The 24,116-nt window shown below is 43.1% G+C and overlaps 1 protein-coding gene across 12 annotated transcripts in view; it reads right to left on the reverse strand.

Annotated features, from left to right (window-relative positions):
* Nucleotides 1-24,116, reverse strand: part of LOC115102455 (basement membrane-specific heparan sulfate proteoglycan core protein-like) — a 173,367-nt gene that overhangs the window by 113,289 nt on the left and 35,962 nt on the right. For all 12 annotated transcript variants that reach the window (XM_065005470.1, XM_065005480.1, XM_065005479.1 and 9 more), the window contains exons 2-3: nucleotides 6,447-6,579; nucleotides 4,520-4,585 (exon numbers count right to left, since the gene is read on the reverse strand). In XM_065005470.1, coding sequence (XP_064861542.1) covers nucleotides 4,520-4,585; nucleotides 6,447-6,579 — 199 coding nt within the window. The remainder of the gene's footprint in view (nucleotides 1-4,519; nucleotides 4,586-6,446; nucleotides 6,580-24,116) is intronic.

Genomic DNA, 24,116 nt, shown 5'->3' on the forward strand with positions numbered 1-24,116 from the left:
TGAGGTCGAGCGTATTGCCTGCCTTGTGAGTAGGGGGAAGGTGAGAGGGTGAGGTCAAAAGAGGAGAGGAGTGGAAAGAAGGAGGCAGAGAGGAATGAGTCAAAGGTAGACGTGGGGAGGTTAAAGTCGCCCAGAACTGTGAGAGGTGAGCCGTCCTCAGGAAAGGAGCTTATCAAGGCATCAAGCTCATTGATGAACTCTCCGAGGGAACCTGGAGGGCGATAAATGATAAGGATGTTAAGCTTGAAAGGGCTGGTAACTGTGACAGCATGGAATTCAAAGGAGGCGATAGACAGATGGGTAAGGGGAGAAAGAGAGAATGACCACTTGGGAGAGATGAGGATCCCGGTGCCACCACCCCGCTGACCAGAAGCTCTCGGGGTGTGCGAGAGCACGTGGGCGGATGAAGAGAGAGCAGTAGGAGTAGCGGTGTTGTCTGTGGTGATCCATGTTTCCGTCAGAGCCAAGAAGTCGAGGGACTGGAGGGAGGCATAGGCTGAGATGAACTCTGCCTTGTTGGCCGCAGATCGGCAGTTCCAGAGGCTACCGGAGACAGAGGCTACCGGAGACCTCCAAATCCTTGCTATTAACTAGATTTTTTTATTTTATTACATTTGACAGCCCTATTTTGAATTGAACAATCAACATAATGGTCAAAACATTGGGTTCTCATGGAGACCTGGGAGACCCAGGGTTTAATCCCGCCAGATACAAAAGCACACAGGTGAAACTTAGACTATCACGTGAAATGTTGGGTAACCACGTGTCATGTGAAACACTTACATGTGAGAAATCTATGTAAAACTTCACACGTGTCCGAAAACCACGCATCTGACTCATGTTCAGTTTTGGTTTTCACAAATCCGAAAAATGTACATGTAAAAAAAAAAAAAAAAAAAAACTTTGTGTCCGAAAACCACGCGTCAAACGATATTTTTTTCAAGTGAACATTTTCACACGTGATTTATTCCTACATGTGTCAGATGAGAGGGTGAATTCAAGTTTGCTAGTTAGCTTGTAGTAAGGACTAGTGAGCTGTATCCATCCAAGTAACAGCTATAATATTCATCTGCATTTGGATATTGCCAGCTAACTGGCAAAACATGCTAGAGGTAAACAAACAGTGATGTAAGTTTAATGGGACAACTATACTATCTTTACTGCCAGTGTTAAGCAGGTCGGGCAACACATTTTTGAGGGGCAGAATAAGTATCATGAAAATCATTTGTTGTTGTGACAGCCAAGTATGTTAATAACGACACGTGAGGCTGCTGAAAAAGTGTCATCGGTTTGCTTAGGATCCCGCCAAAGTTAAGCTATTTACATGGGAGTACCCTATGGCTGTACCCTACTCAGGGGCATGGTCACATTAAGCTGCGCCGTGTGTATCTATTGAGGAATGCAAAACAAAGGTGTTGGTGATGTTTGCTTCAGCTCTGTGTTGTTTATCTTCTCTTTCATGTGCTTGTGTTTTCACCTCAGCCATTGGACGAAAGGAAGAGATGTGAATGTTTACATCTCGGCAAAAATCTGCCTCCCTGTGTTATGACCAGAGACTCAGCCCTGTGAAAGATGGCGCAGCCGGATGTGAGGGGGACACCATTCAGAGACAGACTAACAGACAGTTTCTCCTGGATGCATTCAAACAAGCGCATGCACGCACTCACACACACACACACTCAGCGGAACCCACAATCACAGATGGGGGAAGACACCACAGAGGAGTGATCTCTTCCACAGATCGACTAAATAAGGCCCTCGCAGAAACGTTTCAACAAGCAAGGAGTGAAATTCCACTGCCAGTCAATTTAGCTGTGGAAGACCCTCTATGTAATGAGGTGGTGTTTAACAAATCATCAGTTTCGTCTAAAAGTCCACCATTGTGTGGATACTATAGATAATCATGTACACTGAGTATAAAAAAAACATTAGGAATACCTTCCTAATTTTGAGTGTGTCACCGTAGGGCTGTGGCGGTCATGAAAGGTAATTTTTATGGTGGTAATGATCTTCCCCAAGCTTGAAACTCTAATGCTGGGTATGTATGCCAGTTAGGCTCTACACCTAAAGTGGAATAATGTGCTTCATTTGAAGTTATTTGACCATTTTAGAGATACAAACGTTATCAAAACATATAGGCCTATGGCCTAGACTACATGAGGTGTGCGACTATGATCTGGGTTCATTTTCTTGCCAGCCAGGTAGGCTTTACTCCTGTTGTAAAGAGAAGCAATGTGCTTAACACTTGGAAAGTTGCAAAATAAATATAAACTCAGCAAAAAAACTGTTGTTAAGACACTAACAGCTTACAGACCGTAGGCAATTAAGGTCTTAGGACACTAAAGAGGCCTTTCTACTGACTCTGAAAAACACCAAAAGAATGATGCCCAGGATCCCTGCTCATCTGCGTGAACGTGCTTTAGGCATGCTGCAAGGAGGCATGAGGACTGCAGATGTGGCCAGGGAAATAAATTGCAATGTCCGTATTGTGAGACGCCTAAGACAGTGCTACAGGGAGAAAAGGCGGACAGCTGATCGTCCTCGCAGTGGCAGACCATGTGTAACAACACCTGCACGGGATCGGTACATCACACCTGCGGGACAGGTACAGCAAGGCAACAACAAATGCCCGAGTTACACCAGGAACGCACAATTCCTCCATTAGTGCTCAGACTGTCCGCAATAGGCTGAGAGAGGCTGGACTGAAGGCTTGTAGGCCTGTTGTAAAGCAGGTCATCACCAGACATCACCGGCAACAACGTCACCTATGGGCACAAACCCACCGTCGCTGGACCAGACAGAGAGGACTGGCAAAAAGTGCTCTTCACTGACGAGTCGCAGTTTTGTCTCACCAGGGTGATGGTCGGATTCGTGTTCATTGTCGAAGGAATGAGCGTTACACCGAGGCCTGTACTCTAGAGCGGGATAAATTTGGAGGTGGAGGGTCCGTCTGGGGCGGTGTGTCACAGCATCATCGGACTGAGCTTGTTGTCATTGCCGGCAAACTCAACGCTGTGCGTTACAGGGAAGACATCTTCCTCGTGATACCCTTCCTGCAGGCTCATCTTGACATGACCCTGTAGCATGACAATGCCACCAGCCATACTGCTCGTGTTCTGCCATGGCCAGCGAGGAGCCCGTATCTCAAACTCATTGAGCACGCCTGGGACCTGTTGGATCGGAGGGTGAGGACTAGGGCCATTCCCCCAGAAATGTCCGGTAACTTGCAGGTGCCTTGGTGGAAAAGTGGGGTAACATCTCACTGCAAGAAATGGCAAATCTGGTGCAGTCCACGAGGAGGAGATGCACTGCAGTACTTAATGCAGCTGGTGGCCACACCAGATACTGACTGTTACTTTTGATTTTGACCCCCCCTTTGTTCAGGGACATATTATTCAATTTCTGTGAGTCACATGTGTGGAACTTGTTCAGTTTATGTATCAGTTGTTGAACCTTATGTTCATACAAGTATTTACACATGTTAAGTTTGCTGAAAATAAACGCAGTTGACAGTGAGAGGAGGTTTCTTTTTCTGCTGAGTTTAGTAAGCCTAGCCTATAGAAAGCTGATGGAGCCCCTTATTTTTAATAAGAGGCCATGAATGTTTTCTCACGCAATTGCATAGCCTATAGAAATGTTGCGCAACATGAGCTCATGGACTCTCATGAAGTGTTTGATTAGATTTTCGATTACATTTGCATGATTTGAGGGAGAATAGAGTGCTGAGATCCAGGCAGTTAGCAAGTTTGGTAGGCTACTAACGACCATCAGCAGCATCAGAGCTTGGAGAAGCCTAATTACCATGACTAAACGGTCACATGGAATTTGACTGCCATCATGACTCGTGACTGCCAGTGTGGCAGTAATACAATTTCTGTAAAAGCCCTAGTCCCCCCCCCCTTTGCCCTCAGAACAGCCTCAATTTGTCCAGGAATAGACTCTGAAAGGTGTCAAAAGCATTCCCATTTTGACTCCAATGCTTCCCACAGTTGTCAAGTTGGCTGCATATCTTTTGCGTTGTGGACCATTCTTGATATACACGCGAAACTTAGCGGAACAAAAGAACAGCGGCATTGCAGTTCTTGACACAAACCGGTGAGCCTGGCACCTACTACCATACCTAGTTCAAAGGCAAATGTTTTGACTTGCCCATTCACACTCTGAATGGCACACATACACAATCCATGTCTCAATTGTCTCAAGGCTTAAAAATCATTATTTAACCGGTCTCGTCTTCTTCATCTATACTGATTGAAGTGGATGTAATAAGTGACATCAATAAGGGATCATAGCTTTCACCTGGATTCACCTGGTGGTGACTGGAAAGTATATGTCATGGAAAGAGCAGGTGATCTTAATGTTTTGTACACATCTATGGGACAGGTGGCCATTTAAATGAGGCAACCCTGGTGGGGGATGCGTTTTTGTTTATTAGAATCTATTTTTATCCCACCATGTGGTTTTTCTTCCAAGAGTGCAGGGAGTGTTATGCTCAGGGCTGAGGGCTCAGGGTTCTTACTTGTGCTGATCTCAGTCACCACTGTGGGTTCTGGCGTGCTTCCATCCTCCTCTCCACTGGGCAGATCTACGGGGAAGATAAAAGAGGTGTGGTCAGAATGTTAGCATAGCTCAAGGCCCAGGGAGGACTAGTGAGGACTCATTCATTTACTCAACAGGTTTAACATACATGTATACGTCTGAAGTGCAGCAGGGTCAAATCAAATCAAATTGTATTTGTCACATGCTTGGTTAAACAACCGGTGTAGACTGACAATTAAATACTTAGTTACGGGCCCTTCCCAACAATGCAGAGAGAAAAAAAGAAATAGAAAAATAATAACACAAGGAATAAATACACAATGAGTAACGATAACTTGGCTGTATACACGGGGTACCAGTACCGAGCTGATATGCAGGGGTACAACGTAATTGATGTACATATATGTATGTACATATAAGCAGGGATAAAGTGACTATGTAAGAAGATAGATAATAAACAGTAGCAGTTGCGATGAGTCAAGAGTTAGTGCAAAAAGGGTCAATGCAGATAGTCCAGGTAGCTGATGGTTAACAATTTAACAAATTATTTACAGTCTTAAGGCTTGGGGTTAGAAGCTGTTCAGGGTCCTGCTGGTTCCAGACTTGTTGCATTGGTACCGCTTGCCGTGCTGTAGCAGAGAGAACAGTGTATGATTTGGGTGGCTGGTGTCTTTACAATTTTTAGGGCCTTCCCTCTGATAGCGCCTGGTCTAGAGGTCCTGGATGGCAGGGGGCTCAGTGCCAGTGATGTACTGGGCCATACGCACTACCCTTTGTAGCGCCTTGCGATCGGATACCAAGCAGTTGCCATACCAAGCGGTGATGAAGCCAGTCAAGATGCTCTCAGTGGTGCAGCTGTATAACTTTTTGAGTATCCGAGGGCCCATTGCAGTTCTTTTCAGCCTTCTGTGGGGAAAGAGGTGTTGGTGTGTGTGGGCAATGATAATTCCTTAGTGACATGGACACAGAGGAACTTGAAGCTCTCGACCAGCTCCACTACAGCCGAGTCGATGTGGATGAGTGCGTGCTCGGCCCTCCTTTTGTGTTGCTGACGTTGAGGGAGTGGTTTTTGTCCTGGCATGACACTTACAGGTCACTGAACCCCTCCATATAGGCTGTTTCGTCATCAGCAAACTTAATTATGGTGTTGGAGTCATGCGTGGCCATCGTGGGTGAATAGGGAGTACAGGAGGGGTCTAAGCATGCACCCCGAGGGGCCCATGTTGAGGGTCTGTGTGGCGGATGTGTTGTTGCCTACCCTCACCACCTGGGGTGCCCTGTCCGGAAGTCCGGGATCCAAGTTGCAGAGGGAGGTGTTCAGTCCCAAGGTACTGAGCGTAGTGATGAGCTTGGAGGGCACTATAGTGTTAAACGCCAAGCTATAGTCAATGAACAGCAGTCTTACGCAGGTGTTCCTCTAGTCCAGGTGGGAGAGGGAAATAGAGATTGCATCATCTGTGGATCTGTTGGGGCGGTATGCCAACGGGAGCTGGTCCAGGGTGTCTGGGCTGATGGTGTCGATGTGAGCCATGACCAGCCTTTCAAAGCATTGCATGACTAAAGATGTGAGTGCTACTGGGCGATAGTTATTTAGACAGGTTACCTTGGTCTTTGTGGGCATAGAGACTGTGGTGGTCTGCTTGAAGCATGTAGGTATTACAGACCCCTGTGCACCCAGGAGATTATGGTGGAGATAATAGTTACAGTAAACAGTTAGGTTCACCATGGATTCACCATGGTTCACCACTGTTAACATTGTTTGCAGTTTCGTAAGGAACAATTCAGGGGTAGTATGAAGTTCTGTACAGTATAGTATTATAATCATGATCTTAAAATATCATAAATAAAAGTTTGTCTATGAAAAGAAAGCTGGTTTGCGATCCAGCTGTGTTGACCCTAGACCCCACCTCCTGATGCTTCATCGGCAGCGAAGTCCTCGTCATCGTCCAGGAAGCGCTGAGATCTTTGGACAACAGTCCTTGATGAATCCAGGTCCTCGGGCAGCGGCACTTCTCCCCACACCTTGGAGCTCTGAGCCACCTGCAGACAGAAAACACACACACAACACTACTTAAGAGATTTATAGGGGTTGAAGTCTCATGTCTCCAGATAGGGTGCCATTTGGGACGCAACCCAGGTTGCCTATTTGGTGCACTATAACTCATAGGACTATGGTCAAAAGTAGCACTATATAGGGAATAGGGTGCTATTTGGGATGTAAGCCCAGGTTAGTTAGGTTACACCCAGCAGGACCATTATACAGGGCCTGGGAGTGGAAGGGAAAACAAAACCTGAGATGGTGTGAGGCTGGGAGCTTCACACAGGCTGGGAGCTTTAACATTCATTATCTAGGTCAGGGATAGGTAACTGGCAGTTCTGTAGACCCATGGCTCAACCCTTCCCCCCCAAAATAACTGTAGCGAGTTAGAATAGTGGTGCAATTTGGAAATTTGGTTGTGCATCAGCTCTTGTTAGCCCATGTCAGCAATTTGTTTGTTGTTTTTTAGATTGGTAAGTTAGTCTAGCCAGCTGTCTAAACTTGTACTAATCATGGTCGACAGTGGGGCACCCACAGGGGGGCACCCATTGTCACGCTCAGATATATTAAAAACTGATGAGCAAAAAAGACCGTATAACATAATAGAAATACAGAATAATTTATGCCCAAAAAAATTGCTAATTATATTCATTTAAAAATTGGCATCCTAAAGACTGCAATAAATAAAATCTAGCTAAATTAAAATCTCCATTAACATTCTACTTTTTAAAAAGTTGAATTAACTATTGTGGCCTTCCATGGCTTCCTGTTTCACTGGAATATAAAAATGAAGAAACAAGCATGTACAATCCCTTTCATTCATCACCATGGGGAAAGGCAAAAGACTCAAATGAAAGACAAATGGTGGTTTACTTTCATAAACCAGGCAATTGGTACAACAAAAATATCACCACTATTAACATGTTTAAAACCACTGGAATAGTGATAAACATGACTGGCAAAGGACGCAAGTGTATTTTGTCCCCAATACAAAGTGAGTCCAAGGGCCACAGTTGGCAGAACTTGGTCACATCTTGGGGATCACAGTCTCCATATCTACAATTAAAATGCCACCTCCATGCCAATAGGCTTTTTGGAAGGGCTGCGAATTTAAAAAAGCCTTTGAGAGCAAACAAATGTAAACGCCTGGAGTTTGCTAAACTGCATTGGCACTTTGATTGGAACCGAGTGCTATGGTCAGATGAGACTAAAATAGAGCTATTTGGCCCACACACACACACACACACACACACACACACACACACACACACACACACACACACACACACACACACACACACACACACACACACACACACACACACACCAGTGGTGGGTTCAGCATTGAAAGGATTATACAAATGCAGAAAATAACCTCATTCCTACTGTAAAATATAGTGGTTGATCTTTGATGTTATCAGGCGGTTTTGCTTACCACTGGTCATATTGGGGCCCTTGTTAAAACTTCTTGGCGCACCCATCCCATTTAGCGGGGATCATTTTCGTCAACATCCGCCGAATTGCAGGGCGCCAAATTCAAATTAAATTACTACAAATATTACATTTTCATGAAATCACAAGTGCAATAGACCAAAACACAGCTTAGCTTGTTAATCCACCTGGCGTGTCAGATTTCAAAAAAGCTTTACAGCGAAAGCAAACCAAGCGTTTATGTGAGGACATCTCTCTCAGCAGACAAAACTTTACAAACAGCTAGTAGCAGTAGCCTTTTCAATAGGAGAGAGAGAGAAAAGGTCTGCTCCAAGCTGCTCGAGCATGCGGCAGGGTACCCTAGTGGTTAGAGCATTGGACTAGTAACCAGAAGGTTGCAAGTTCAAACCCCCAAGCTGACAAGGAACAAATCTGTCGTTCTGTCCCTGAACAGGCACTGTTCCTAGGCCGTCATTGAAAATAAGAATTTGTTCTTAACAGACTTGCCTAGTTAAATAAAGGTAATATTAAAATAAATGCAAAACTCTGGGGACACACAGCTATCCATTGACACGATGTGATCATTCTTGCTCATTTTTTCAGAATAAAAGCCTGAAACTATGTCTAAAGACTGTTCACACCATGTGGAAGCCATAGGGAAATGAATATGGTTGATATCCCTTTAAATGGAGGGAAGTCAATGGAACAGAGAGGTTTCAGAAAACAGCACTTCCTGATTGGATTTTCCTCAGGTTTTCGCCTGCAATATAAGTTCTGTTATACTCACAGATAATATTTTGATAGTTTTGGAAACTTTAGTGTTTTCTATCCTAGTCTGCCAATTATATGCATATTCTAGCTTCTGGGCCTGAGAAATAGGCAGTTTCATTTGGGTACGTTATTCATCCAAACACTGCCCCCTAGTCTCAAGAGGTTAAGGTCAATGGTAGAATGAACTCTACCAAGTCCCAGGACGTTTTTTGCCAAAAAAACTGGTTGCCTCTGCTAGGAGGCTGACACTTGCCCACAAGTGGATCTTCCAGCAAGACAATGACCCCAAACACACAGAAATGGTTAAGTGACCACAAAAAAACAACATTTTGCAATTGCCATCAGTCTCCAGACTTGAACCCTGTTGATTTTAATTGACAAGGGCTGTCCATAAGCAGACTGAATGACATCAAGGATCTTGATAGATTCTGTATGGAGGAATGGACTAATGATCCCTCCAAAAGGTGGTGTCCAATCTCATGAAACATTGTAGAAAAAGCCTGAGTGCCATTATCCTCATAAGGGGAGGGTGCACAAAGTATATAAACAGGGGTGGCAATCATTTTGACACCTATCTTTTTTTTATTACTCTGTAGGTAGAGGTGTGTCACGTGCACTGTAGTGCAAAACAAAGAGTCAGACAAGGAAATGCAGTTCTCAAATGGAGATTTATTAACTCAAAAGGCTTAACATGTAGCTTTGGGAATCTTCATGTCCCAAAATAAAGTTCTCACTCAAACATGGCAAATGCTACAAAACAAACACTGGCCATTTAATTCAATAACTAAAGTAAACTTAAATACTGGGGAAGACCATATTTTACCCCAGGGTATAGAGTGATTCAAACCTTAATCATATTGGGGTTCAATTATTCTGGCTGGTGCAACAATTGCGACAGAGCTTCAGTGTATCCTCCTCACACCTCTCTACCTTGTGAATGCCCCTGCATGGCCTATGTGCTGCTGCAGCCCTAATTGCAGCAAGGTGTGCAGCTGCAGTCTATTAAGTCTCTGTGGAGAGCTGCCGCACCTTGTAACGAGTCATTTGGCCACCAGGTGGGGCCAAAAGTGGGCTTTCCCACCCTTCGAGTGCTCACAATTGGTTAAGCAAAATCTTATTCTCTGAACAATTTTATTAGTATGAAATAATATCATTCTTAAAATGTTGCTCATGTGTATTATTTATGTTATACAGTGTTTTTTAAACTCATTAAGTTTGCTAATCATTTTGGAGGTGACTGTGTCTTGAAACCAGTGGCTAGTTGAGGTTGATATCAGAATAGTTAGATGACACAAATCGGTTCAAATATGTTTTAAACTCCATCCGCCCAGGACAGGCAGGCAGGAGAGCTTTATAGTGGGCCCTCAACAGAGGATCAGAAAGCACTTTGTCATGGAAAGATTGTCACCTCTTGGGCTAGTCAAAACATCCTCACAATGGAGTAGAAATCACTGAAAGGGGGGTGATCAGAAGGTGTTCCTTGATTTAGTCAAGGTGTGAAGAGATTGTTAAATGCAATTGGAGAAGAGGGGAAAGGTATAAGAATTTGATAATAGTTCAATAGTGGGGGAGGGAAAGGGGGAATGAATGCTGAATGCTTTCAATTGAAATGTGTCTTCCGCATTGAACCCAACCCCTCTGAACCAGAGAGGTTCGTGGACTGCCTTAATCAATAGCCACGTCTTCGGCCCCCAGAGAACAGTGGGTTAACTGCCTTGCTCAAGGGCAGAACAGCAGATGTTTACCTCGTCAGCTCAGGGATTTGATCCAGCAAACTTTCACTTACTGGCCCAACGCTCTAACCATTAGGCTACCAGCCACCCTGAGTCTATCTCTGTGGAAGGACATTACTGACCCATAGAACCCATACAAATCTAACTGAAGACATGAAACATCTAAACAGATAATCTGATACCTGATCATCTTGATAATGTCTTAATGATACTGCCCAAGGTCTCCAGACTACTCGCTCAGTTTAAAAATATGAGCTAAAAAAAGAGCCCTAATCTCTCTCCCTGGGTCAGTACCATCCCCACCAGTCCAAAACCTGAGCTATAGGTTTGCCTACTTCCCTGGCAGCATGCCACCCTTGGCATTTCCAGTCAGCATGGCATGCCAGTTCCCATTCTCATCCGCCCTCATCATGGCAGAGTTTCCCGTTTAAATGACTCTGGCTAATAAATAACTTTATCTCTCCCCCAAATCCTCTCTCCCCTGACTGAACACCCTACAACAACAATCCCGGGCCTTTTTCAAAAGGAAACCGCTGACTGCACCAATTCTTTTCAATGGAGCCAACCAGCCAACCGTTGGTGTGATCATCTCCTGCTTCCCGGTCCCACTCCCTTGGGATGGATGGGGTCCGATGGGGTTCTCTCTCTCTCTGTCTGTCTGTCTGTCTGTCTGTCTCTCTCTCTCCCTATATCTCACTCTTTCACTCTCTCCTTCTCTCACTTATTCTCTCTTTCTGGATGGGCGATACATTGCCATTTTTGGCAAACAAAAGCCTTTTTTTTGGCAAACTTCCTCAACTGATATGTTCCTCATGAAACAATGCTGTGTCAGTTATCACATTTTCACTAACAGTCAAACATAGGGCTGTGAAGGTCATAGGATTTTGGATGACGGTTATTTGTTATTATCGTTCTGATAGCAACATTTTCTGACTGCATGTGCTGCTGTTGTAGGAAGGGGTTGGGGGGGGGGGTTACCTAGGCAACCAAAGATTGTTTGCTACAACACCTTGCTGAAACAAGGAGCAACAAAGTTTCATCAAGTTGTAAAGAGTCCTTGTTACCGTGGAAACGGACTCAAACACATGATTCATCTTTTTGAATTCCTAGTAGTCCCGTCTTCAGTCAGCTGTTCATTCCACAAAGAATTCTAAAACTTCATAGTTTTGCCTCCTCTCGTCTCTTCTTATATCGGTTGTTAGATGTATACTAGGCATACTTTTACTTTGCTGCTTTTGGGTAAAGTTTGCTGACTTGAATATGAAGTTGATAAATAAATATACATTACCAGTCAAAAGTTTGGACACAACGACTCATTCAAGGGTTGATCTTTATTTTTTACTATTTTCTACATTGTAGAATAATAGTGAAGACATCAAAACTATGACATAACACATGGAATCATGATGTAACCAAAATATATTTTATATTTGAGATTCTTCAAAGTAGCCACCCTTTGCCTTGATGACAGCTTTGCACTCTCTTGTCATTCTCTCAACCAGCTTCATGAGGTAGTCACCTGGAATGTATTTCAATTAACAGGTGTGCCTTGTTAATTTGTGGAATTTCTTTCCTTCTTAATGCATTTGAGCCAATCAGTTGTGTGTGACAAGGTAGGGGTGGTATACAAAAGATAGCCCTATTTGGTAAAAGACCAAGTCCATATTGTGGCAAGAACAGCTCAAATAAGCAAAAGAGAAACAACAGTCCATCATTACGTTAAGACATGAAGGTCAGTCAACACGGAACATTTCTTCAAGTGCAGTCGCAAAAACCATCAAGCGCTATGATGAAACTGGCTCTCATGAGGACCGCCACAGGAAAGGAAGATCCAGAGTCTTGCGTGAATCAGGCCTTCATGGTCGAATTGCTGCAAAGTAACCACTACTAAAGGACACCAATAATAAGAAGAGACTTGCTTGGGCCAAGAAACACGAGCAATGGGCATTATACAGGTGGAAATCTGTCCTTTGGTCTGATGAGTAAAAAGTTTCCAATCGCTGTGTCTTTGTGAGACACAGAGTAGGTGAACGCATTATATGCGCATTTGTGGTTCCCACCGTGAGGCATGGAGGAGGAGGTGTGATGGTGTGGGGGTGCTTTGCTGGTGACACTGTCAGTGATTTATTTAGAATTCAAGGCACACTTAACCAGTATGGCTACCACAGCATTCTGCAGCGATACGTCATCCCAATTGGTTTGTGCATAATGGGACTTTTTTGGGATCTTTTTTTTTTCAACAGGACAATGACCCAAATCACACCTCCAGGCTGTGTAAGGGCTATTTGACCAAGAAGGAGAGTGATGGTGCTGCATCAAATTACCTGGCCTCCACAATCACTCAACCTAATTGAGATGGTTTGGGATGAGTTGGACTGCAGAGTGAAGGAAAAGCAGCCAACAAGTGCTCAGCATCTTTGGGAACTCCTTCAAGACCGTTGGAAAAGCATTCCTCATGAAGCTGGTTGAGAGAATGCCAAGAGTGTGCAAAGCTTCTTTGGTTACTACATAATTCCATATGTGTTATATCATAGTTTTAATGTCTTCACTATTATTCTACAATGTAGAAAATAGTAAAAAAGAAAAGAAAAACTCTTGAATGAGTAGGTGTGTCCAAACTTTTGACTGGTACTGTATATACAGTATAAAACATGTATTTTATTATAATTGTATCATCATATTTAATGCATTATTTGTTTATTTATTATGTATCTATTTATTAAGCAGGTTATTTGATTTTATTTTCATCCATAATCATCGGTTACACGATTACACCATTACCGTGCCAGCCCTAGCCAAATGTTTTCAATTTTTCCAGAACAGGAAAAAGATCAAAACTAGTGTGACCTTTGTGTCCCTCTTAAGAGTTGGGACAAGTCCACTGTCTTGTGGTTATCATTCCCTACAGATAATTTGAGACCCTGCGACCTGCTCTGCAGTTTTCCTGCCCCCAACCCAACCTTGTCAGTGTAAAGGAGCTACACACCAAGGCAAAGTGGTGAGGGGGGTGGGGGAAAAAACACATTCCACCCATTGTTGGAATCCCAATGTTTACTTTTGAATTAGGCTTTTCACAATGACAAACGTTTGCCTTGCTAGAATGTAAAAAGAGGTACAGACAAAAAGGGACAGGCACACATTCTGTGGGGTATCAAAGGACAGGTGAGTCCACATGGTGAAGCCTCGAGACAAGATATCCCCTAAGTTTGCCCAGCTGCTGTTTACAGTGCAAGAGGAGATGAATACCAACATTTTGTCTCCGTGAACAATCAATGACCAGCAGCAGGGGCAGAATGATCAGGAGGAACAGGGGGAGTTGGGACAACGCCTCCAAGATCCCATCGTAGCGTAGAGCACCATCAGCTATCCTGCATGTCTTGAGAGTCAAACATCTGCTGTCATCATAGCGAGACACAGAGCCAGACAGATGTGTGCCCATGAGATGGTGTAAATAACCTTGTTTTTACACACACACACACCAGTCCAGCATTCCCATCCCCACCATGACCCTGTAACAGCCAACAGCCAATGCCTGTCAAGAGAGAACAGCGTGAGAAGAATGTTCCAGAAGATCAACTTCACCACCTAAACCAGACATCTTCCAGATACAGATATAGCAAGGTCTAACTTGTCACTGAAACTAGTTACTGGTTTTACTTAATTAAACATTTCTTACAATAGAATTTTCCGGCATTACACATCTTGTAAAAAAGTTCCTCTTCGGGCCAGTATTTCCTAATTGTGCTAAAAGGTTGCATTTCTAGCCTCTTCTGAGAATGCCGATCAAAGCAAGAGCTCAGACTCAGACATATCTCTGTAGAGTCCAGATGGTGGTGGGTGTATGATAGCAGCAACACAGGGAACAACACAACATTCAGAAAACCCCTTCATGTTATTTCCTTCACAGCTAAGTCCTAACAATATCTCCTCAGACATGAGGAGGGAGGAGAGACGATGCTACCTGGGCTTTAAACAGGAACACAACTCTAAACAGTTCAGCTAGCAGCATTAAGTGGACGAAAGCATGAGACGGGTAGGCTCTTCCCTGCCTGCCTGCACACACACTGTAAAGCTTTCTGGCTGCTGCCCTGTGTAGAGTCCCACCTAGCACAGCACTTCATGGCACCAGGGACATATGCTTTATCTCTCTGACCCCAGCTTCAGGACTATATGTAGAGTAGAGTAGAGACACACACACACACACACACACACACACACACACACAGGCACATGGACAAGCAAACAGACAGACACAGACACGCTGAGGAGCTTTTTGTCCTGTCTATCATCCTCTTAGAAATGGCCTGACATCTTTTTAACGTTTGGACGAGTGATGACAGGCATCAGGGAAAGAGGGAGAAAGTCAGTCCCTGAGAAACACTGTTATTCACACCTATTACACTGACTGAGAAACACTGTTATTCTACACCTATTACACTGACTGAGAAACACTGTTATTCCACACCTATTACACTGACTGAGAAACACTGTTATTCCACACCTATTACACTGACTGAGAAACACTGTTATTCCACACCTATTACACTGACTGAGAAACACTGTTATTCTACACCTATTACACTGACTGAGAAACACTGTTATTCCACACCTATTACACTGACTGAGAAACACTGTTATTCCACACCTATTACACTGACTGAGAAACACTGTTATTCCACACCTATCACACTGACTGAGAAACACTGTTATTCTACACCTTTTACACTGACTGAGAAACACTGTTATTCTACAAATTTTACACTGACTGAGAAACACTGTTATTCTACACCTATTACACTGACTGAGAAACACTGTTATTCCACACCTATTACACTGACTGAGAAACACTGTTATTCCACACCTATTACACTGACTGAGAAACACTGTTATTCCACACCTATTACACTGACTGAGAAACACTGTTATTACACTGACTGAGAAACACTGTTATTCCACACCTATTACACTGACTGAGAAACACTGTTATTCCACACCTATTACACTGACTGAGAAACACTGTTATTCCACACCTATTACACTGACTGAGAAACACTGTTATTCCACACCTATTACACTGACTGAGAAACACTGTTATTCACACCTATTACACTGACTGAGAAACACTGTTATTCCACACCTATTACACTGACTGAGAAACACTGTTATTCCACACCTATTACACTGACTGAGAAACACTGTTATTCCACACCTATTACACTGACTGAGAAACACTGTTATTCTACACCTATTACACTGACTGAGAAACACTGTTATTCCACACCTATTACACTGACTGAGAAACACTGTTATTCTACACCTATTACACTGACTGAGAAACACTGTTATTCCACACCTATTACACTGACTGAGAAACACTGTTATTCCACACCTATTACACTGACTGAGAAACACTGTTATTCTACACCTATTACACTGACTGAGAAACTGTTATTCCACACCTATTACACTGACTGAGAAACACTGTTATTCCACACCTATTACACTGTCTGAGAAACACTGTTATTCCACACCTATTACACTGACTGAGAAACACTGTTATTCCACACCTATTACACTGACTGAGAAACACTGTTATTCTACACCTATTACACTGACTGAGAAACACTGTTATTCCACACCTATTACACTGACTGAGAAACACTGTTATTCCACACCTATTACACTGACTGAGAAACACTGTTATTCCACACCTATTACACTGACTGAGAAACACTGTTATTCTACACCTATTACACTGACTGAGAAACACTGTTATTCCACACCTATTACACTGACTGAGAAACACTGTTATTCCACACCTATTACACTGACTGAGAAACACTGTTATTCCACACCTATTACACTGACTGAGAAACACTGTTATTCTACACCTATTACACTGACTGAGAAACACTGTTATTCCACACCTATTACACTGACTGAGAAACACTGTTATTCCACACCTATTACACTGACTGAGAAACACTGTTATTCCACACCTATTACACTGACTGAGAAACACTGTTATTCTACACCTATTACACTGACTGAGAAACACTGTTATTCCACACCTATTACACTGACTGAGAAACACTGTTATTCTACACCTATTACACTGACTGAGAAACACTGTTATTCCACACCTATTACACTGACTGAGAAACACTGTTATTCCACACCTATTACACTGACTGAGAAACACTGTTATTCTACACCTATTACACTGACTGAGAAACTGTTATTCCACACCTATTACACTGACTGAGAAACACTGTTATTCCACACCTATTACACTGTCTGAGAAACACTGTTATTCCACACCTATTACACTGACTGAGAAACACTGTTATTCCACACCTATTACACTGACTGAGAAACACTGTTATCCACACCTATTACACTGACTGAGAAACACTGTTATTCCACACCTATTACACTGACTGAGGCGAACAGGAGCAGCACAGGAGACAGACAGAGAGAGAAAGATGTCCACTGGTGATGTTTGACAATTATATAAAAACAAACTAAATAAATAGATTTGCACACTCTCTGTATATTTACAGTTGAAGTCAGGAGTTTACATACACTTAGGTTGGAGTCATTAAAACTTGTTTATCAACCACTCCACACATTTCTTGTTAACAAACTATAGTTTTGGCAAGTCGGTTAGGACATCTACTTTGCATGACACAAGTCATTTTTCCAACAATTGTTTACAGACAGATGATTTCACTTAATCACAATTCCAGTGGGTCAGAAGTTTACATACACTAAGTTGACTGTGCCTTTAAACAGTTTGGAAAATTCCAGAAAATTATGCCATGGCTTTAGAAGCTTCTGATAGGCTAATTGACATCATTTGAGTCAATTGGAGGTTTACCTGTGGATGTATTTCAAGGCCTACCTTCAAGCTCAGTGCACCTTTGCTTGATATCATGGGAAAATCAAAAGAAATCAGCCGAGACCTCAGAAAAACTTTGTAGACCTCCACAAGTGTGGTTCATCCTTAGGAGCAATTTCCAAACGCCTGAAGGTACCACGTTCATCTGTACAAACAATAGTACACAAGTATAAACACCATGGGACCACGCAGCTGTCATACCGCTCAGGAAGGAGACGCGTTCTCTCCTAGAGATTAATGTACTTTCGTGAGAAAAGTGCAAATCAATCCCAGAACAACAGCAAAGGACCTTGTGAAGATGCTGGAGGAAACAGGTACAAAAGTATCTATATCCACAGTAAAACAAGTCCTATATCGACATAACCTGAAAGGCCGCTCAGCAAGGAAGAAGCCACTGCTCCAAAACCGCCATAAAAAAGCCAGACTACGGTTTGCAACTGCACATGGGGACAAAGATCATACTTTTTGGAGAAATGTCCTCTGGTCTGATGAAACAAAAATAGAACTGTTCGGCCATAATGACCATCGTTATGTTTGGAGGAAAAGGGGGAGGCTTGTAAGCTGAAGAACACCATCCCAATCATGATGCACGGGGGTGGCAGCTTCAAGTTGTGGGGGTGCTTTGGTGCAGGAGGGACTGGTGCACTTCACAAAATAGATGTCATCATGAGGAGGGGATTTATGTGGATATATTGAAGCAACATCTAAAGACATCAGTCAGGAAGTTAAAGCTTAGTCACAAATGGATCTTCCAAATGGACAATGACCCCAAGCATACTTCCAAAGTTGTGGCAAAATGGCATAAAGACAACAAAGCCAAGGTATTGGAGTGGCCATCACAAAGCCCTGACCTCAAACCTATAGAAAATGTGTGGGCAGAACTGAAAAAGCGTGTGCAAGCAAGGAGGCCTACAAAACTGATTCAGTTACACCAGCTCTGTCAGGAGGAATGGGCCAACATTCACCCAATGTCACGACTTCTACCGAAGTCGAAGCCTCTCCTTGTTCGGGCGGTGCTCGGCGGTCGACGTCCCCGGTCTTCTACTCATCATTGATCCATTTATCATTTTCTTTTGGTTTTGTCTTGTCTTCCTACACACCTGGTTTCAATCCCATTCATTACCCGTTGTGTATTTAACCCTCTGTTTCCCCTCATGTCTTTGTCAGAGATAGTTTGTTATTTCAGTGTTGTGTTGTTTTGTATTGGTGCGCGACGGGTCCTCGTACCCACTTTGTTTATTTGTTACATTTAGTGTTTGGAGTATGTTTTGTTTATTGTTATTAAATAACTCCATTACACTCAGTTGGATTCTCCTGCGCCTGACTTCCCTGCCACCTATACACACGACTCTGACACCCAACTTATTGTGGGAAGCTTGTGGAAGGCTACCCGAAACGCTTGACCCAAGTTAAACCATTTAAAGACAATGCTACCAAATACTAATTGAGTGTATGTAAACTTTTGGGGATGTGATGAAAGAAATAAAAAACTTAAATAAATCATTCTTTCTACTATTATTCTGACATTTCACATTCTTAAAATAAAGTGGTGATCTTAACTGACCTAAAACAGGGAATTTTTACTAGGATTAAATGTCAGGAATTGTGAAAAACTGAGTTTCAATGTGTTTGGCTAAGGTGTATGTAAACTTCTGACTTCAACTGTATAAACGGCCAGTGATTTATTGGGTAAAACACCAAATGGGAAGAAGGCACAGTGATACTGAAACATTGGTGTTTTACCCAATAAATTACTGGAAGCTTAAACAGAGTGTGCGACTCTCTTTGTTTTGTTAGCGTCCCGTTTATTCTCCGCTAGTCAGTGCTTTAGCTCCAGCTTTTTATTGACAATGGGAGTATGACAACATGATGACTCTGTGCCTGAGTGTGTGTGTCTGTGTAAATGCATGTGAATTTCCTGTGTACGCTTAGCCCCTTGAACAAAGTGGTGGGGGGATTGACAAACTGCCACTTGTACCACTAAACCTCAGGCTGAGACCCTCTTGGATAAAGAGGACGATGAGAGAAGCCCCTCTGCTCTCTACAGAGCTCTACACAGAGTCCAATACAAAGTGATGCTGGGACAGGAAGGAAGCATACGAGCCTCTTTCAACAGACAACAACTCTCTGACAACTAGCTACAGTATTATCTATTTTCAATGTTCCATACAGACATTGACACATGCAGGGTCACAATATTTATAAATGGAAAGACGGATAGGGAGAGAGAAAATGTAAATGTATAATGTGTAAATGAGTGTGACCGCATGGTGAGCTGTCACCGGCGGGATGTTTTAGTGTATGGGCAGTGTGTGTGTGTGTGTTTGTGTGTGTGAGATAAAATGAACAAAAATATTAGAAATATTACATTCTGACTGCAATACTTAGAATGACTGCAATCTTCCCCCAGGCCATTCATTCTCTCCTACATGCAGGATGCCATGCATGCTAACAGCCCCCCCACATTTTATAAGAAATGTCATGCAATTGTACTAATTCATGTAAATGATAACTTAGTGAAAGTGACTAATTAAAATTATATCTTAGTGACTGACATAACAAGAGAAAAACTGCTGATGCACAACCGAATGTTGAAATTGCACCTTGTGTATTCTACTATTCTCATGAAGTTGACTCCTCCCCCCAAAATCATATTTGCTTCTGCCTGGAGCCGGCCCTGCATGCTACGATAAGTCACCACTCCCACAGGCATTCCAGTGTGTACCAGGCCCGGTATTTCTCTCTAGACACCCTTGACTAACGTCTTGGAAGGGTCCAGAGTCAGGCTCAGATTAGCTGCTCGTCATGTTGGAGACAGCCTATAATCTCCTAGTAGTGTGAGGAGGAACTTGTAGCCTATGTAGAGCTGGGTGATATGGACAAAAATCCATATTGCGAGAAATTGCCTGAATTGATAACAATCATGAGCACCACAGTTTTTTTAATGACCCTTTAAACTACTACAGGTAGTTTGATGTTGTAGCCATCAATTGTCCCATTAACAATCACCCATATTGCAAACCTATTTCATTTCCAACTTCACATTTCTGTGGTATAGGCTACTTAGCGTAATGAACTATATCAGCAATGTGCCTGCAATCAAGTGATTGGTATGGTTGGAGTCGGCAATTTCTGGTTTATCGACCCAGCTCAAAGCCAACGTACAGCCCCTGGTTTGAAGTCCACCATGTGTTTGACATTACATCTACTTAACAAGTCATTGCGGGTAGCGCCTGCTGCCTCTTACCTTCAATGTACAATCTTCTATTTTTCATATTTGCTGCATATATTGACTGTATGCCTGAATAACATGAAATAGGCTGATAAAATGGGAAGTGTTCCAAAAAATGATCAAGGAAAACAAAACAAGAACACAGTTGTCATTGAAATGGTAACTATTGAGAGTATGAGTCATTTAGCATTCACGCTAGGTGTGTGCAACCCTTTATTGTTCTTTCACCACGGCTGATTTGAGATAAAACAAGGGAAAACTATGGCCCTATATTGTGCCAGTTTCCCTGTCGTTTTTCCACACAAGGCCCTGGGAGGAACACTGTTAAAAATGACTTCTGCCTCAGCCTGTCAAGCAGAGACTTCAGCCTTGCAAGGGCAGCGCTCCACTCCACAGTGTGTCACACACACACACACACACACACACACACACACACACACACACACACACCTCTTTATTTACACCAGAGCTATTGTTCAGGAAGGCATGTCAAAAGAAGCGGCTGGCTTGTATGGACTTGCAAGGTGAGACTGCTGGAGCAGCAGAGCTAGGCAAGTGAGGAGAGAAAGGAGATGTCCAAACCACAATTAGAGGGAGGGTGTGATTAGAAGTGAAGAAATGTTTGGCTGCTCCGTGTCTTGCTGGGCTGGGGAGATGCTTTTCTCTTTTTCCCCAGGGACAAAAGGAACAGTGGAGTAAGCCAAAGGAGGGGAAAGGATAACACACATGTACACACATGTACAAAGAGACAGACAATTTCAAACAAAAACATTTTGTAGATGAAACATACATACAGAGAGCCTAGTATGGAATACTTTTAAAAACAGAGAAACTCTATCTGGGAAGTGAGGCTCTGTGAAATTAAAGATGCTCGACTGGCAGGCAGGCTTTTGCAATTATTCCTGTGACAAATGTAGCCTAAAATACGTATTGGTTAACTGGCAACTCTACAATTTGAAGCACATCTCACCTTCCTTTACTGTATATGAAAACACTAACAGCCATGCTGCAATATCATAATTGACTGAGAGTGGTGTTTTGGAAAGAACCTACTCTGTTACAAGTGGCTGGCGACACAGAGACCAGAGGTGGGGCTGTGAAACCAGAGAACCCTGTCAGACACCACCCTAAATAAAACATCTAAAACCAGGAGAACCATTTTCAACCTTGATGATAGCAGAATCATGAGACACCGAGTACATATTATTAACATATTATGTATAGTGAAAAAGGCATTGGAAAGACCCAAGCTGATATGTATTTTCCTCCCATGATGTTCCTTGTCTATGAGGAGATGAGTTGGCCTATGGAAGAGGTTTGTAACAGGCATTAGGCAATGGAGGATCCTGGAACTATACTTAACAAAAGTATAAAAGCAACAAGCAATAATTTCAGCGATTTTACTGAGTTACAGTTCATATAAGGAAACCAGTCAATTTAAATACATTCATTAGGCCCTAATCTTCGGATTTCACATGACTGGGCAGGGGCGCAGCCATGGGTGGGCTTGGGTGGGCATAGGCCCACCCACTCGGGAGACAGGCCCACCCACTGGGGAGCCAGGCCCATCCAATCAGAATGAGTTTTTCCTCACAAAAGGGCTTTATTACAGACAGAAATACTCCTCAGTTTCATCAGCTGTCTGGGTGGCTGGTCTCAGGTCATCCCGCAGGTGAAGAAGACGGATGTGGAGGTCCTGGGCTTATGTGGTTAGACGTGGTCTGCGGTTGTGAGGCTGTTTGGATGTACTGCCAAATTCTCTAAAACGACGTTAGAGGCGGTTTATGGTAGAGAAATTAACATTAAATTCTCTGGCAACAGCTCTGGTGGACATTCCTGCAGTCAGCATGCCAATTAAACGCTCCCTCAATACTTGAGATATCTGCAGCATCGTGTTGTGTGAAAAGCATATTTTATAGTGGACTTTTATTGTCCCCAGCACAAGGTGCACCTGTGTAATGATCATACTCTTTAATCAGCTTCTTGATATGCCACACCTGTCAGGTAGATGGATTATCTTGGCAAATGAGAAATGCTCACTAACAGGGATGTAAACAAATGTGTGCACAAAATTTGAGAGAAATAAGCTTTTTGGAACATTTCTGAGGATTTTTTATTTCAGCTCATGAAACATAGGAGCAACACTTTACATGTTGCGTTTATATTTTTGTTCAGTATAGTTGACAGGACAGAGCTACAGTAACAGAAAATATAGGCCAGGGGTAGGCAACTAGATTTCGGAACACAATTATAATCATTGTGCTGTACACTGCAAATTGACCGCAACTAAGGCCCAAGTTTATTTTTGCTAAAGTCCTGGTGATTTTAGTATTTTTTTTCCAAAAACTAAAATCCTAAAAACTGGGGGGCACCAAAAAAATCACATGCTGCCTGTTGCCGACCCCTGGTATAGGTTAATCCATGTGTCAAACAAACACAAGGCCCGTGGGCCGAATTCAGCCCATGACACATTTCTATCCGGTCCAAGCAATGATTTGGGTTGTGAATTCATTTTGGCCTGCTTCCATAAAGCCCGCCGTGAGTTGCACTACAAGTCACAGCAAGCACTGCCAACGTGCTGCACGCCAAACGGCAGTGCATTTCCACACACACAACCCCTCGTCCCAGACCCATACACACAACCACACACGAGCCAGCCAGTGCGTTGTATCATATTATCACTAATGGCACTGACCCAATCTTCTACCAGACCAAAACCTGCAACAAAACACCATGCAAAGGAGAAACATGTAGGTCTATGACAAACATTTAAGCAGGAGCCTTTGCTGGCCTAGCCTTTTGTTTTAATATGTTAAAAATCCAATATGAAGCATTCTACGTACATAAGTGGACATTATAAAGGGCCATATTTAAAAATAATAATAATTTAAAAAACAACAGGCCACTTCTAATGGACGTTTTTTGGTAACAGGCTATGTTTGGCCCACTTACATCTTGTGTTTTTTGAATATGGCCCTTGCGCTGATTGAGTTTGACACCCCTGGGCTAATCACCCTGAATGGAAAAACATGTGAAGTATATGTTACAAAGGTAGGCAGATATTCCATCTAGTAACAGTAGATTCTAACTGTCATGCCTGCTCCCGCTCTTCCCCCCTGGCGCTCGAGGGCGACAGGCTGCCCTGCTTTACGCACTCCTGCCACCATCAGTACGCACACCTGCCTTCCTCGTCACGCGCAACAGCGATATTGGACTCAGGTGGACTCAATCACCTGTTAATTACCTCCCCGATATTTGTCAGTTCCCCAGCTCTGTTCCTCCGCTGCTGCATTGATCGTCGTTTATCTTTGTGTTTCCCAGTTCTGACGCTGTTCCCGTCCTGTTGCATGTCCGTTCCAAATTGAATGTCAACTCCCCGTACCTGCTTCTCTTCTGCAGCGTCGTTCCTTACAGTAACTGTAGTCTGCGGGTGTGTAGATTGAGTGGGATGGAGCACATTCCAAGACAACT

The sequence above is a fragment of the Oncorhynchus nerka genome, linkage group LG20, assembly GCF_034236695.1.
Source record: "Oncorhynchus nerka isolate Pitt River linkage group LG20, Oner_Uvic_2.0, whole genome shotgun sequence".
In the NCBI taxonomy this organism is placed as follows: domain Eukaryota; kingdom Metazoa; phylum Chordata; class Actinopteri; order Salmoniformes; family Salmonidae; genus Oncorhynchus; species Oncorhynchus nerka.